The sequence below is a fragment of the Fusarium poae genome, chromosome 1, assembly GCF_019609905.1.
Source record: "Fusarium poae strain DAOMC 252244 chromosome 1, whole genome shotgun sequence".
Taxonomy (NCBI): Eukaryota; Fungi; Ascomycota; class Sordariomycetes; order Hypocreales; family Nectriaceae; genus Fusarium; species Fusarium poae.
The window spans coordinates 4,087,171-4,100,852 of NC_058399.1; the positions used below are offsets into that span (position 1 = coordinate 4,087,171).

General features: G+C 48.9%; 6 protein-coding genes across 6 annotated transcripts; 4 read left to right on the top strand and 2 right to left on the bottom strand.

Moving 5' to 3' along the window:
* Window positions 1-13: 13 nt before the first annotated feature.
* Window positions 14-683, bottom strand: PUP3 (proteasome core particle subunit beta 3; the record flags this gene model as incomplete). Its single annotated transcript, XM_044845933.1, has 2 exons — window positions 14-157; window positions 252-683. The coding sequence occupies 2 exons, from the start codon at window positions 681-683 to the stop codon at window positions 14-16; spliced, it is 576 nt and encodes a 191-aa protein (XP_044711849.1).
* A 1,242-nt stretch (window positions 684-1,925) lies between these two features.
* On the top strand, window positions 1,926-3,512 carry FPOAC1_001329 (uncharacterized protein; the record flags this gene model as incomplete). Its single annotated transcript, XM_044845934.1, has 2 exons — window positions 1,926-2,062; window positions 2,123-3,512. The coding sequence occupies 2 exons, from the start codon at window positions 1,926-1,928 to the stop codon at window positions 3,510-3,512; spliced, it is 1,527 nt and encodes a 508-aa protein (XP_044711850.1).
* A 400-nt stretch (window positions 3,513-3,912) lies between these two features.
* On the bottom strand, window positions 3,913-4,611 carry RPL36 (60S ribosomal protein L36; the record flags this gene model as incomplete). The annotated part of the gene is made up of 4 exons (XM_044845935.1): window positions 3,913-3,993; window positions 4,056-4,137; window positions 4,331-4,431; window positions 4,555-4,611. 4 exons carry the CDS (start codon window positions 4,609-4,611, stop codon window positions 3,913-3,915), a joined length of 321 nt encoding a protein of 106 aa, XP_044711851.1.
* A 1,267-nt stretch (window positions 4,612-5,878) lies between these two features.
* Window positions 5,879-6,445, top strand: FPOAC1_001331 (uncharacterized protein; the record flags this gene model as incomplete). Its single annotated transcript, XM_044845936.1, has 2 exons — window positions 5,879-6,252; window positions 6,310-6,445. The coding sequence occupies 2 exons, from the start codon at window positions 5,879-5,881 to the stop codon at window positions 6,443-6,445; spliced, it is 510 nt and encodes a 169-aa protein (XP_044711852.1).
* A 749-nt stretch (window positions 6,446-7,194) lies between these two features.
* Window positions 7,195-8,421, top strand: FPOAC1_001332 (uncharacterized protein; the record flags this gene model as incomplete). The annotated part of the gene is made up of 1 exon (XM_044845937.1): window positions 7,195-8,421. The coding sequence occupies one exon, from the start codon at window positions 7,195-7,197 to the stop codon at window positions 8,419-8,421; it is 1,227 nt and encodes a 408-aa protein (XP_044711853.1).
* Window positions 8,422-11,343: 2,922 nt separating this feature from the next.
* On the top strand, window positions 11,344-12,893 carry FPOAC1_001333 (uncharacterized protein; the record flags this gene model as incomplete). Its single annotated transcript, XM_044845938.1, has 5 exons — window positions 11,344-11,568; window positions 11,677-11,753; window positions 11,822-12,175; window positions 12,361-12,448; window positions 12,534-12,893. The coding sequence occupies 5 exons, from the start codon at window positions 11,344-11,346 to the stop codon at window positions 12,891-12,893; spliced, it is 1,104 nt and encodes a 367-aa protein (XP_044711854.1).
* Between the last annotated feature and the right edge of the window lie 789 nt (window positions 12,894-13,682).

Here is a 13,682-nt window from a genome sequence, read left to right on the forward strand (position 1 = left end):
TAACACCGACGCTCTAATCCTGTCGTCCCTTTAGTAATCGCTTGGTAACCTTGTCCTTCTCGATAATGTAAACATGAGCACCCCAGCCGGAAAGAGCATCACGGTCAACGGCGTTGAGCAAAGACTGGGAGATAGTCTCGAAGAGGGCATCGGGCTCCTATAGAAGGGATTGTTAGCGTTTCAATCTTGACCAATGTGGTATCCAAGTCAGAGATAATATAGCTTCCGGCTTGAACCGTCCAAGTACGCACCAGATCGGGCTCCCAGAGACCCTCGCACATGCCAAAGAGCTGCTCTGAAGCGGTACCAGAGACAATAAAGTCCTTGGCAAAATCAATACAGCCAATACTGTCGAAACCACAGATAAAAGGCTTGCCGGTCTTGGGGTCTAAGCCAGCGACAACGGGAGACACGAAGTAAGGTCCGAAACGGCGCTCGTAGAGGGACGAAGAGACGAGGTTGGCAAATGTTCGAGGTGCGATATCGCGTTCCTCACGCAAGCGGTACATGTTAACCTTGTAGCGGAAGAGGTCGCTCACGGTGTTCACATCGGTGGCCAGGCCAGTCAGACCGAGGAAGACATCGCCGTACTGGAAGATCTTGGGAAAGTCGTTGGAAACGGTAAGGGCCTGGAGACCAAGGCGGAGATCACATGCGATGGCGACACAGTCCTTGCCGACCATGGCGACACAGGCACCACCGTCTATGAGGGAGGGGAGGTTAGCTTTGTATGATCATTGGTATGATGACGAGTGGTCCGGACGAACTTATCGAGAAGGGAGACGACTGTTTGTTGAATCGATACAATTAGCTTCTGGAAGTAATAGCAGACGGTAAGATCATTGTTGGCATACCATGATGGCTTCGTAAAAGTGAATAGGTAGATGCGAGGTTGGACAATCGACGTCAACCAGCGACCGTCTAATTGAAAGGATGCCGAAGACGATGCGAGTGAGAGATCGTTTATTGAAGCCAAGTTTTCGGCTGTCACTAATTCTTATCGTATCGTATCGTCGCGTCAGTGTGTTGCCGGGGGGTTGGCGTGGAGAAGAGAGATTGCAAGATGGATGGTTGAAGCTCCCGTCACTGAACTGGAGCTACAGAAGGTGCAGTGCAATGAGGTTGCGTTGCCGCTATGAAAGGTACGTACAGGCGAGCTGGCAAGGCAAACACGGTCTGGCGCGGCCGGAAAGAAGCAGCTCAGTGAAGTGGAGGTCCACGTTGACTGAAGCAGCCTGAGAGCTGTGGCGTCCGAGGCTCAGCAGATCGTAGAGGTTGTGTTATGTAAGCTCACTATCAAAGCACACCGAATATTGATCTCATCTATTTACAAGCGTAGCTCTAGTTATGAGAACAGTATAAGTGCGATATTGACCAATATGTTTGGTATTGTGAATCACAGCTTTTACAGCAAGACTTGTGAAATTAGCATGGCAGCCTACCTTGGTAGTTAAAGAAGTGACTGAAGAGCTTGGATAGGTACTACTTGGTTTGCTCGACTTACCTAGGTACCTACCTAGGTACTAACCTAGGAGGTAGTCTAGGTACCCTAATTAGAACTAATACCATGGAATTCTAGGTACCTACTTAGGTACCGAGGTAGTAGTTTCACCTTTCAGAATTTCATATTCACATTCATAGAAGCTTCTGGCATCCATATTGTAGGCAAGGAACATCTTGTGGTAAAAGCCAAATCATTCATAACTCGCGGCTGCCTAGGTACTCCGTAGTGCCCGTGGGTTGAACAAAGCCCCTACATTGTACACAACCCCGCCGTGACCACACTTTCGTCTATTAGCTACCTGCTTACATCACCGCCAACCAAGCTCATCCTCCCCGCGATCGCCTTAGATCAACAGTCCACAACGTTTCTGTTTCATACATAAGCTTTCCATCGTTATTTTATACCGGGCTCTACTTGGATCATGGCAACCAACGTCGTTGTGATAGCTTCCGACCTGCGCCGGGCTACTATCAAAGTTACACCTGGAACATATCTGATTGACGTATTAGAGGAAGCATGTCGAAGGCTTAACCTCTCTAGTGACAAGTATCTCGTCAAGTGAGTCCACACCCAGCGGGTAACTTTTTATGATCAAATACTGACAACGTCTTCCTCTAGGCACCGACAAAAAACAGTCGACCTCTCTATCCCTTTTCGTGCTTCTGGTCTAGGTCCTGGCGCAAAGCTCGAGCTTGTGCAGAAGTCAAAAACACCTTCCGCCATTCAAGTCGCCCTTCAAGTTCCCCATCCTGAGGCTAGCGAAATACCAGGTGGAAGGCTGATCCAAAAATTCCCCAGCGATCTGACCATATGGAAGGTTTTGCGCCAATTCGAGAGTGGCGAGGCGAGTAATGGAAAGAACATCAATATCACTGCCCGCGGGGTTGCGTGTATGGAAAACGGCTCAGGAAGTGGCAGCGGGCAGTTGCATTACGAAACACCCGTCTTGAACATTATGGGCAGAGAACTCTCATCTTTCACAGACTTCCAGAAGACACTGTCACAACTAGGATACAACTCTGGAAGTGTTTTGATCAGATTGACCTATCGCCAGACGGACAAGACACTGTTCGACGCTATGACTGAAATCAGCCAATTCTTCAACGACACAGATGAAGAATACCAGAAGGAGGAGGTACCAACAACAGAGACCGAGCCTGTTCCAACGGGAGAAGAGATAGAAAAACAGGAAGAGCACGCACCGCAAGAGACAACCGAGTCAAAAATGGAGGATGTTCAGCCAGAGCCGTCTCAGGAGGCAACTTCTGTTCAACAGGAGAAAGGGCTTGAGACTGTTACAGAAGACAATATGGAAGTCGACTCTTCTCAACCTAATGATCCACTGGCACCTGTCAATGTCTTCCTGGCACCTTCAGGGTCAACACCCGCAGCAGCTTTGGCTCCTGCTCCCGATACAGACTTCGCTCCCACCATCGCGCATGCGCAACTGCACCAAGCTCGATTACAGGAAAACTCAAGAAACAAACGATTGCTCTCGGATAAGGAGTTGGAGGAGAAGGCTGCTGTAGAAGCCGCCAAGATCAACGCTATCAAATCCATTCTCGTCAAGGTCAGGTTCCCAGACAACACCAGTAGCGATTGGCAAGTGAGCCCGTCGCATACTGGAAGGTTCCTGTACGACGCTGTCCGACACGTCATGGCCCATAACGACCAACCCTTCCATCTAGTCCTCCCCGGAACCAAAATTGTAATCAAGGACGACCTTAGCTCCAACAATGGGCTAATAAAAGCCTATAAAATGTCGGGAAGAACTCTTATCAACTTGGTTTGGGACGATACGGTGCCAAAAGCTGTGCGGAAAGAAGCTTTCCTCAAGGCCAATGTAGCTCAACAGGGCCAACAAGTCAAGGTCCCCGAACCTGTCACTCCCAATGAGAAGGACGAGGAGGAGTCTGTGGCTCGGCCAGCGCCAGCAGAGAAGGATGAGGGATCTGGGGACAAGGTTGCGAAGAAAATACCCAAGTGGCTCAAGCTAGGAAAGAAATAGACGGCTACTACGTGCGTAATGGAAGGGGTTTTTCTTTTTTTTTGCTTTTGGAAAAAACATTAGATAAACACTAATTATTATAAGCGGCGTTATCAGTACCAGCTCAGCAGAAGTTCTAGTCAGCATATCAAAGCGGAAAGCGGAGCTATCGGCATGATCACATTCATGGATAACAGACTTCACACAGAAATGATTACCAGTTGTCACAAAGTAAACTGAGGGGAGCGTGGCTTGATCGTTACGCCATAAATTGCTTGAAAGTGTTGGTATTCCGGTGAGCCGCAGCTTTCCCTGCCACGGAGCATCATAGCCGTTATTTTTTTAATTGATCATACCGTGACCACGCCAATCCATGCGAACCCCATTTGGTGCCAGATTCCCAGAAATCAGATTAAGCGACTTAGTGACCAGCACGGCGAGACTCAGCGATGACACGCTGGAGCTCGTCGACCTTGGCCTTGGCACGACCGAAGGTACCGAGCTGTAGCAGGAGTTAGTAGGTATATCGGGAGACGATTCGATGTGTTCTGCAGTTCGACGTACTCTCTTCTTGGCGAGCTTACGGGCACGCTTGTCCTTGGAGTTGCGGAGCAACTCGATGACTCGGCGCTCGTAGGGAGCAAGGCTATGAAAAATGATGGTTAGTAAATTTTCTGACACAGGTTTGATGTAGCTCCTCCTCATCCGGCAAAATCGAGAGGGAGCATTGACACATATAGCCGCAACAACACAAGTAACCGGTGTCTAGTCGGTCCGTCCATCGTGCATTCGCCCTAACTCGTGTCCCATTTCCTCGAATGAGAATCGCATTGACTTACCCGGCAACCTCCTTGACAACCTCGCGGACGAAAGCAGTGCGCTTGCTCAGGTGACCCTTGGTTCGGGAAACACGGGGCTTGACAACACGGGGGGTGGTTTTCTGTAATATCGGCGACAAAAGTCAGCGTCCATCGTCTGCTAGTTGGATTTCGTCGCGCCGTCATCCGTCGCGAAGGCGAAGCAGAGATCCTCCACGAGGTGAGACTGCGACAGGTAAACGTACGTGGCCCTTGTTGAGGCCAACGGCCAGACCGGACTTCGCGGGGGTATCAGCGGCCATTGTTGCTGGATGGGTTAGTCGAAGGGTTGATCGAGAATATTTCCAAACACGAGAGTGAACACAAAAAGATGGAGGGGAGAGTAAATGGAAAGTTTTTCCAAATGTGTGGGTCACGTGCCAAAGGGTAAGCGAGGTGGCTGATAGGTGGGGTACTGCATGGTTGTGGCGCAATCAGAACTTCGAGTTCTAATCACTGTCTCTATATTAGGTATGCGACAGATCTATAAAGAAGATCTTTATCATTATCCGGCATCAATGTGTGTATGTTTTTCTAAGATTAATCTGTATGACGACTTGATAAAAGGTAGCTTATCTTGGGGATGAAACTTCTTTCTCGACTGCCGATAAATCTCAAGGCTCCTCTGGCGGAGTATGTACAACTCACTTCTTAAAGACTTGCGATACCACACAGCTTTGATTGAGCATCAACGCATTGTTGCAAACAGCATCTTCGAGAGATGGGCTGTTAACGCAACAAGGTAACATGCCAGGCTTGTCTCCTGCTAACGTTACTTGGTTACCTCCCAGCCTCTCAGACCCTGATGTGGGAGATCACTTAAGGGTATGATTTAATGCGCATTATGATCGGCAACCCGAGTCTCGTGGGTGCATCTCACAATTATATCTTGTGTTTACCAGCAACATGCAGACGCACCTCTGGACTTTATTCAATGATCGCTTCTCAGTCCAATCAATTCTCACGACGACATGACGCTTCTATTCTTGTGGCACTCGACGGGAATAGGTTACATACATACTCTATTCGTGACCAACAGACAACTTACCGCTAAGATATTGGCAAACGTGCACTGTCCGTACAGAGGACAAATCCACATTTAAACCTCCGACCCAGCAAACATGAAACGTGATCGACATCCAATCAATTGCACTGCCCTGACTGCCTACTGACGGATCCTCGCCTCTAATCCGTCAACTCCATGCCGGCTTTGCAGACTCAGGAAGATCGGCAGGTGAAATCGGATTACACAAAGACGCCGAAAAGGAAAACAGGCCCGTTTTAATGATCTATTGGGCCGCGTGTTCGGCAAGGCAAAAAGAAGCCAGCCAGAGAGACTACTATACGACTCTGACGTCGTGTTCTCCATATGGCTTGCTCGATGGGTTTATAACTAGTCATGCCTCGACGTGAAAATCTATTACTTTCTCTAAACCATATCTCACTACCTACTTTACGACCTTATCGTCTTTACTCTTCTGTTTACCCCTACCTTGACGTCGAATATTATACAAGATCTATACTCTCAAAATGCATCTCGGACTTGTTCTTCTCTCTGCTCTCCCTACTACATGGGCCGCTCATGCCTATGCAGTCCCTCAAAGCCTATCAGCCTTGGAAAGCAGCGCCGAGGACAACGGCTGCACACTGCCTGATACCTATCATATCCGCGACTTCAAGGCAGAGTCGAAGGATGGCGGCAAAACCCTCACTGTCTTCGACTTTACCTTCTTAGATGAAGACACGGATTTGACAACTCCTTGTCACAAGAACTCTTCTTCAAAGCCCATCACTGGGATGGGCACCGACCGATTCGCGTGTGATGACCGCGCTGTCGAGTTTCTGTGGGACGGCGACTATCAGAAGCTCTGGATGATGGAGAAGGTCTGCAGTCAAGAGGATGGGTAAGTACTCCTGGTATACCAGTTATAAATATTTTGAATGTTAACGCGATTTTATAGAAGCCTGCCATACGAGGCCAGCGGAAGCGTTATGCTCCCTCTCAAGTGTTCCAGGACCGGCATTTGCACAACCAACTCAACAGACCATAAGGCTGGTTTCACTAGCCTCCAGCCGTCCAGGCAGCCCCCAGTCTAGATGATTTGATTTGTAAGACTTAGTGCATTGTGCGGGACTAGAGATAATAATCAGGTGTTATAACCACAACTCGTTTTTATTTAGGTATTTTTTATTTAGCTCTCTGAGCCACATGGGACGCAGTTATTTTTAAGTTTTGGGCCCGAACATAAAAATAATGTTTGTTTTTACGATAGAATAAAAAATAGAATATTCAGAATTCAATTCCTAGTCCAAAAGATGATATTCTCATACCCAATGCATGGTGAACTGTTCAGACACCAGTCATGGAATCCAACTGCCGTCTGCCAGGTACTAAAGCGGGCCTAATAGAGAATCCGGGGTAGGACAGGCTCATTCAACCACTCACAGCCCCTCACTTCTCGGGAACATCTGCATTGCTGGTCATTTGGCAGGCTAAGCAGGTACTGTTTATCACGGTCAAAGAGGGTATGACCTCAACAGTTTGAGGTGTCACTCACGAGACTTGTCAACCCTCATCTTGACGTCTTCACTTAATCGACTCCATATCCCATCGTCACTTTCTTCATTGAAAGCTAAATTAGATTCTTCCCCAACAAAAACAATAGCGTCTATTATGCATAAATTCGCTGTTGTTCTCTCCTCTCATGCGGACGATTACTTTTGAGCCATTGATCTGCTATCAACCTTGATACGTTTCTCTCGACATATTCAAAGCGCAGTGCACATCTACCAACGCGCCTACGACTCGTTTCGATTCTTACTCTCACCGCAGATCTCAATCCGATATGCGGTTTAAACTTGCGAATTCATTGAGCTTCTTCACCGTTCAGCTCATCTTGGCTACCTCGACTCTCGCTCTCAGTAGTCATGGAACACCGTCGCAAGAACACAACCCCAGCCCAGACCCGCCGTCACCAAAGGGCATTTCAGTACCCTTCTTCGCGACTCTGGAACGTCTATCACGACTTGTGGACATCGCCTATTGCATCGGTACCACGGGTGTCAGAAAACCATTCAACTGCGTGTCACGATGCAACGACTTTCCCAGTCTGTCTCTCATCAACACATGGAACACTGGCCCTTTGCTAAGCGACAGCTGCGGATATATTGCGGTAGACCATGGGGCGACGCAGCATGGTGATAGCGGTGACTTGACCGCTGGTGAGCCTGCTATCGTGATAGCCTTCCGCGGGACCTACAGTATTGCCAATACGATTGTCGACTTGAGCACTGTCCCTCAGGAATATGTACCGTATCCATCACCAGATCATGGCGGCGATGAGCCACCCAACGAACTTGAGCATACGTGCAGGAATTGCACTGTACACATGGGCTTTCTCCAGTCATGGAAGAACACTCGACGATTTATTCTTCCACAGCTAAAACAGTTAAGATCACAATATCCCTCTTATCCGATTCAACTCGTTGGACACAGCCTAGGAGGCTCTGTTGCCTGCCTGGCTGCACTGGAGCTCAAGGTATCGCTGGGATGGGAAAACATCATAGTCACCACGTTTGGTGAACCACGCGTCGGAAACGAAGGTCTTGCCCGCTTCGTGGACGAAGTATTTCATCTCAATGATGAAAATGATCCAGAAGGGCGTGCGTTCAGGCGGGTAACTCATAAAGAGGACCCTGTGCCTCTTCTGCCTCTGAGTGAATGGGGCTACAAGTCACACGCAGGTGAGGTATACATTGTCAAGCAGGAATTGACCCCTTCTGAGTCTGATATTTTTATGTGTATCGGCGATGATGATCCGAAGTGTATAGCAGGGGCAGATGATTCCTTGTGGATGACGATTCGCCGGCTGTTCCAAGCCAAAAACCTTTTGATGGCCTCGGACAAGTTGGCGGAGCTGAATGGGTTCCCTTCGAGATTCAAGCTGTGGCAGCTCTTGTTTGCGCACCGGGACTATTTCTGGAGATTGGGTCTTTGTGTACCTGGAGGAGATCCCGCAGACTGGGGTCGAGGGCGATATCAAGGATTGGGCCCCGATACTGAGGAACTATAGTTTTGCCTGGCGTTTATAAAGTTGGGAAAAGACTTGGTTTGGTGATACCTTTAATGTCACGTATTAATCAAGCGGTTTGACTTGATGACAAGCGAGCAGTATTTGTCTATTATATGGATCTAGTTTTCTAAGTTACATTTGTAAACTTTGCCGCCAATCGAAAGATGCGACGGCCACAGTGGCTTCCGACTTGGCTGGGTATTAACTATATGCCAGGCTTACATGACTATTAAAACTCCTATTCGGAACGGATACGGATACAGTATGCTGCGATTTTCAGTTCCCAGCCGACGGCCCCCCGGCCACTCCCCAGCTCCCGCAACGACCACGGGCTAGACCGAACGGAAAGCTCCACAGTTAAGTTGATATGTCAGGTAAAGGCAGGGGGTCATTTGAGGTTAAAAGTTGGTCAACTGACCACAAAGTATCTTTGGGTTGATGAAGTTTCGTGAAAAGAAAAGAAGAAAAAGCCAAAGATACGAAGGCTATTTAACCATAATATCCTTGATATGGCGTGCGGAATCAATTCTCAACACCCGCATTGTGTATCACACATTCGTAGAACAAGCAATAAATCGATAAATGCACTCTGTATCCGTAAGCTGTACGGTGCTCTGTACTTGAGGCAAAATTGGTTCCGCCTTTGGTGGAACGTGGGCTTCGGATGATTACAGATGGGTCGGTGGGGTCTAGAAGAGAGTCACTCTATCATCAATAAGGGGTTTCCTACGAGGACCAGCGAACTGCGCTACACTGACTGCTTCAACAAGTCACGCCAGATTGCTTGAAGAAACACCCATCAGCTGGTAAGTGAGTTGCAAAACTATTTGACAGCTATTTAGTTGAGTATGGTTCATGAAACAAGCTAGGGTATCGTTGAACTATTACAACGAGATAAAAGAGTTCCCATATCCAGGTTCGTGGATTTCTCGATGGTGCGGCATGGGATGGGTTAGGTTGCATTCCCAAACGGAATGAGTATCTATCTCAAATAAATATGCCAGGATGCTTGATAAAAAGATGGGATGGGCAGATCTCAAGATTTGATACGGATAGTGGACTGATATGGAGTGTAGGTATTAGGTAGTGACCGTGATTAACAACTACTAAGGCACTGCCTCTGAACTGTGCATAATAAGCGCGAATGCGAGTAATTGTTTGAAATGGATACTATTGTAGACTTGGTTCATGTTTCAGCGAGCGGGCTAACCACGAACCTGACACCAACATCGCAACGGACGTCTCAGAGTCAGGGTCGGGAACAGAGACATAAATTTCAAGTTGCTCTGTACCTAGCTGGCTAATACTAAGTGGTTGGGTCGAATGACTCCTACAGACGCTGGCGTGGGCGGCTAATATAATTACAAGGCGGACGAGCCCAGCCGAGGAAATGAGTTCATCTCGCCCTCGCACAGAACTCGCCTTGTCTCTGAGAGTTTCATAAGTGGAAGAAGGTGTCTGAATGGCAGGTTCCCACTTGCAGTCCAAAACTCTCCTCTCGGGTCTCAGTCTTGATTCGTTGTGAGACACGAGTTGCTGTTGTGGCAGGCATAGATAAACCAAACAGGGGGGATGAATGGATCTCCTAAGCCACAACGAGGCTGACTTGATGGAATTCTGTCTAATGCAAAAAGCAGAAACATTATGTGACTTCACTGAGTACTGGCCAGCAATCGACTGTATCCGTACCTTGGCTGTTTTTATTGGTGCTTATTGCTGAGCAAAGTGATAATTATCTAGCCGGGAAAAGGGCCTCAATTATGATGAAAATGAGAAGGGATTAACAAGAATGACATGCCAGGACCATCAAGATCAAGCCCTCTGGCTGGGGTTGTTTTGCTTGTACAAAATGTAGTCTGTAGTACAATAGAAGAGGGGTGAAGGAGATGGAAGATTTGCGTGTCGTCACCTACTATTCCTTTTTTTGCTCTTTTTTCGCGTTCACGTGGCTGGTTTTCATGTTTTAGAGGTAGGTAGGTACATTCAATTGGTGCCTACTACTGACCTGGCAGGTGCCCAAGACGTCCATACGTTATTGCCTACCTAGTACTAAGGCAGCCTGCAATTTGTCCATGGAGTCGTCGATTGAAAGGGTGCAATTTGGGTGAGGCGGGCAGCTATATTGCCCATACCTCTATCTAAACTTGTCAACGGGGATGCGTTCCGCTCGACGGGGAGATTTGTAGTTTACCCCCTTTTTCTCGTTGTCTGCTTTTCTCTTTTCAAATCGCTAAGCACATAGTGTCGGTTACGTTGAATCTATCAGAGCGGTGACGGGGTTCCATGTGAGTGAGAGAGGCACTAACAAGTTTACCCGACCTGCCTCAGCTGCTTACCTACTAATACTGAGGTCCATAGGTACTAAGTTAAAGACTAACTACAGTGTACTTCAGAGTTCAGAGAGAAGTGGGCGGTGTCGAGGTACCTTGGTAGCCCGGTGAGAAAAAGAAATCAACAGCCCACATCAATGGAGGCGACCGGGCAGGGCCCGGGCATGGAGGCGAGCTTGTGCGGGCTGTCCACCTCTGCTGTGATGTGCTGTTATTAGCGATGTGAACCCCCAAACTGCTGGCGGGCAGTGGGCGTAGGTTGGCGCCTAGGCTGCCGAAATTTAATGCACATGGTACCTACCGACCGCCGTCATACTGTGCGGCCTGCCTGTCGGGTCCATTGCTGGCTCTGAGCAACCTAATGACCCCACCTCCACAGCCCGCCCACTCCCAGTCACTCTCTCATTCTCTTAGTACCTTAACTGAGATTACTGTCGCTGGTTGCCTTCCATCTCGCTCGCTCCCTCTTCTCACCCCCAAATCTCAACCTCCAAAATTTCCCATCTTCTTACTCAACCTTAACTTCTTAACTTTCTTTTCCGTTACGACCGCTTCCTCTTTTCTATCAAACCAATACCCAAAATCTTCCACAATGGCTACTGAGGTAAGTCGCTGTCCTGATCCTGCTGCACAATTTCCCCCTCTTCTGAAAGGATCTCATGTCCTTTTCCTACTCGGCCTGTTCCCGCCAAAGCCCACAACCCCTCAGTCGAAGCCCAACATGACCGGCACCAACATCACGAGTTTCCTCGATAAGTCCCAGTTCATGGCCTCTAGAGTCTGGTCATGCACCCCACGATGCTCGTTTGGATCTCTCGTTTGCCCTTCATGAATCGTTGGCTGCCTTTACCCCCGTACCATCTCTCACTATCCCTATCTCTCCCAATTAAATGGTGTTTCGATACTAACTCTTATGGTGTGATAGCGTGAAAGGTTTGTCCAGATGCACCCCCTAGCTGCTTCTCTTACAACTGCATCGGCGCTCGGCATCTTGTCTAGCTCGTCCGGTGTTTAAACATCAAGCCACAGAACACCGTTTCGCTAACCTCGTGCGTCTTCCCTCAATATAGCAAGACCTTCCTCGCCCGCCTCTGCGAGCAGGCTGAGCGCTACGATGAGATGGTCACCTATATGAAGGAGGTGGCCAAGCTGGGCGGAGAGCTCACTGTCGACGAGCGTAACCTTCTCAGCGTTGCCTACAAGAACGTTGTCGGTACTCGACGTGCCTCGTGGCGCATCATTTCCTCGATCGAGCAGAAGGAGGAATCTAAGGGATCCGACAAGCACGTTTCCACCATCAAGGACTACCGCAACAAGATCGAGACCGAGCTTGAGAAGGTCTGCCAGGATGTCCTCGACGTTTTGGACGACTTCCTCATCCCTAACGCTGCCACTGGCGAGTCCAAGGTCTTCTACCACAAGATGTGCGTTTTTATCTTCCCCGCCTCTGGCCTGAGGCCCCTCGTCTTCCGCCCTTTTTGTGCTCATGCACCAACCACTACACCCATTTCGACATTTGCGTGTTTTTTTTTTTTTTCAAAAGGAAAAAATGCAGTGTACCTTTAATCATTTAGTATCAAGGCTGACCGGGTTCATTTTCAATCTACAGGAAGGGTGACTACCACCGTTACCTTGCTGAGTTCGCCTCTGGTGAGAAGCGCAAGGGTGCTGCCACCGCTGCCCACGATGCTTACAAGGTAAGGCTAAATCCCCCCACCACAGTCACATGCCGCAAGATCCGGGCCCCTGGTGCCCCTCGCTGACAGTTGTGCCCAACCACAGAGCGCCACCGATGTTGCTCAGACTGAGCTCACTCCTACTCACCCCATCCGTCTGGGTCTTGCTCTCAACTTCTCCGTCTTCTACTACGAGATCTTGAACTCCCCCGACCGTGCTTGCCACCTCGCGAAGCAGGCCTTCGACGATGCTATTGCCGAGCTCGACTCCCTGTCTGAGGAGTCTTACCGTGACAGCACCCTCATCATGCAGCTTCTCCGCGACAACCTTACCCTCTGGACTTCTTCCGACAGCGCTGAGGGCGAGGCTGCCGGTGCTGCTGATGCTCCCAAGAAGGAGGAGGGCGAGGCTGCCAAGCCCGCCGAGGAGCCTGCTGAGGAGACTGCTCCTGCTCCTGCTTCCTAAATCTATCAATAATCCCCCTCGATACCACATTCGTCTCGGCATATAGGAACCGAGATGTATTCTCGCCCCGGTTACACTTGTCTGCCCCTGGACACACGGATAGCTGGGACTGTCTTGGGCGGGCTGGATGATAGTACGAGGCTTCTTCTTTTTGCGCGGTGCGTTGCTTTTTTCACGGCGATGGAGAGGGAGGAATGGATCAATAAGGGTCTGGTTCTGGTAAAGGGAAAGGGAAAGTGTTGCGGCGTGGAATCTTTCGTCTCGTCTCGTTCGTCGGACTCTTGAAAAAAAATCGACCGCCAACCTCTGATGATGACGGCTCTTGTTTTTTTTCTTTTTTACCTGGCAGATAAATCGCAAAGTTTCCCCCCTTTCACCTTTTGTCCTTGGGCCTATCTCTGGTTAGCATTTGTGTATCTCTCTCACTCCCCGTCTTGTTGTTCATTAAGAAAGTGGACAGGGCATAGCCCATCCCGATGGATCGCCACGAAGAAGGCTTTCTCATGTTTACGCCTTTTTGTCCCTTGTTCCATGTCGTTTATGTCTTTTTGTTCCTGTCTATCAGTCCCTTATCAGACCATACCCTGGTGAAAGAAGACGGAAGAGATGAATTGTTTTCCATTACCTTTTTTTTATAAAAAAAAAGACCACTTTCCACTAAAGTTACCTCCTCACTTTTTTTTTTGCTCACAGGTACCGAGAAGCGAGGCTGTTACCCTATCTCATTTCGCTTCTTTCGTCCCGAAGCCTTTCTCAAGGTTCTGTCCTGGTGTCGTTTGCCCCGAGAGA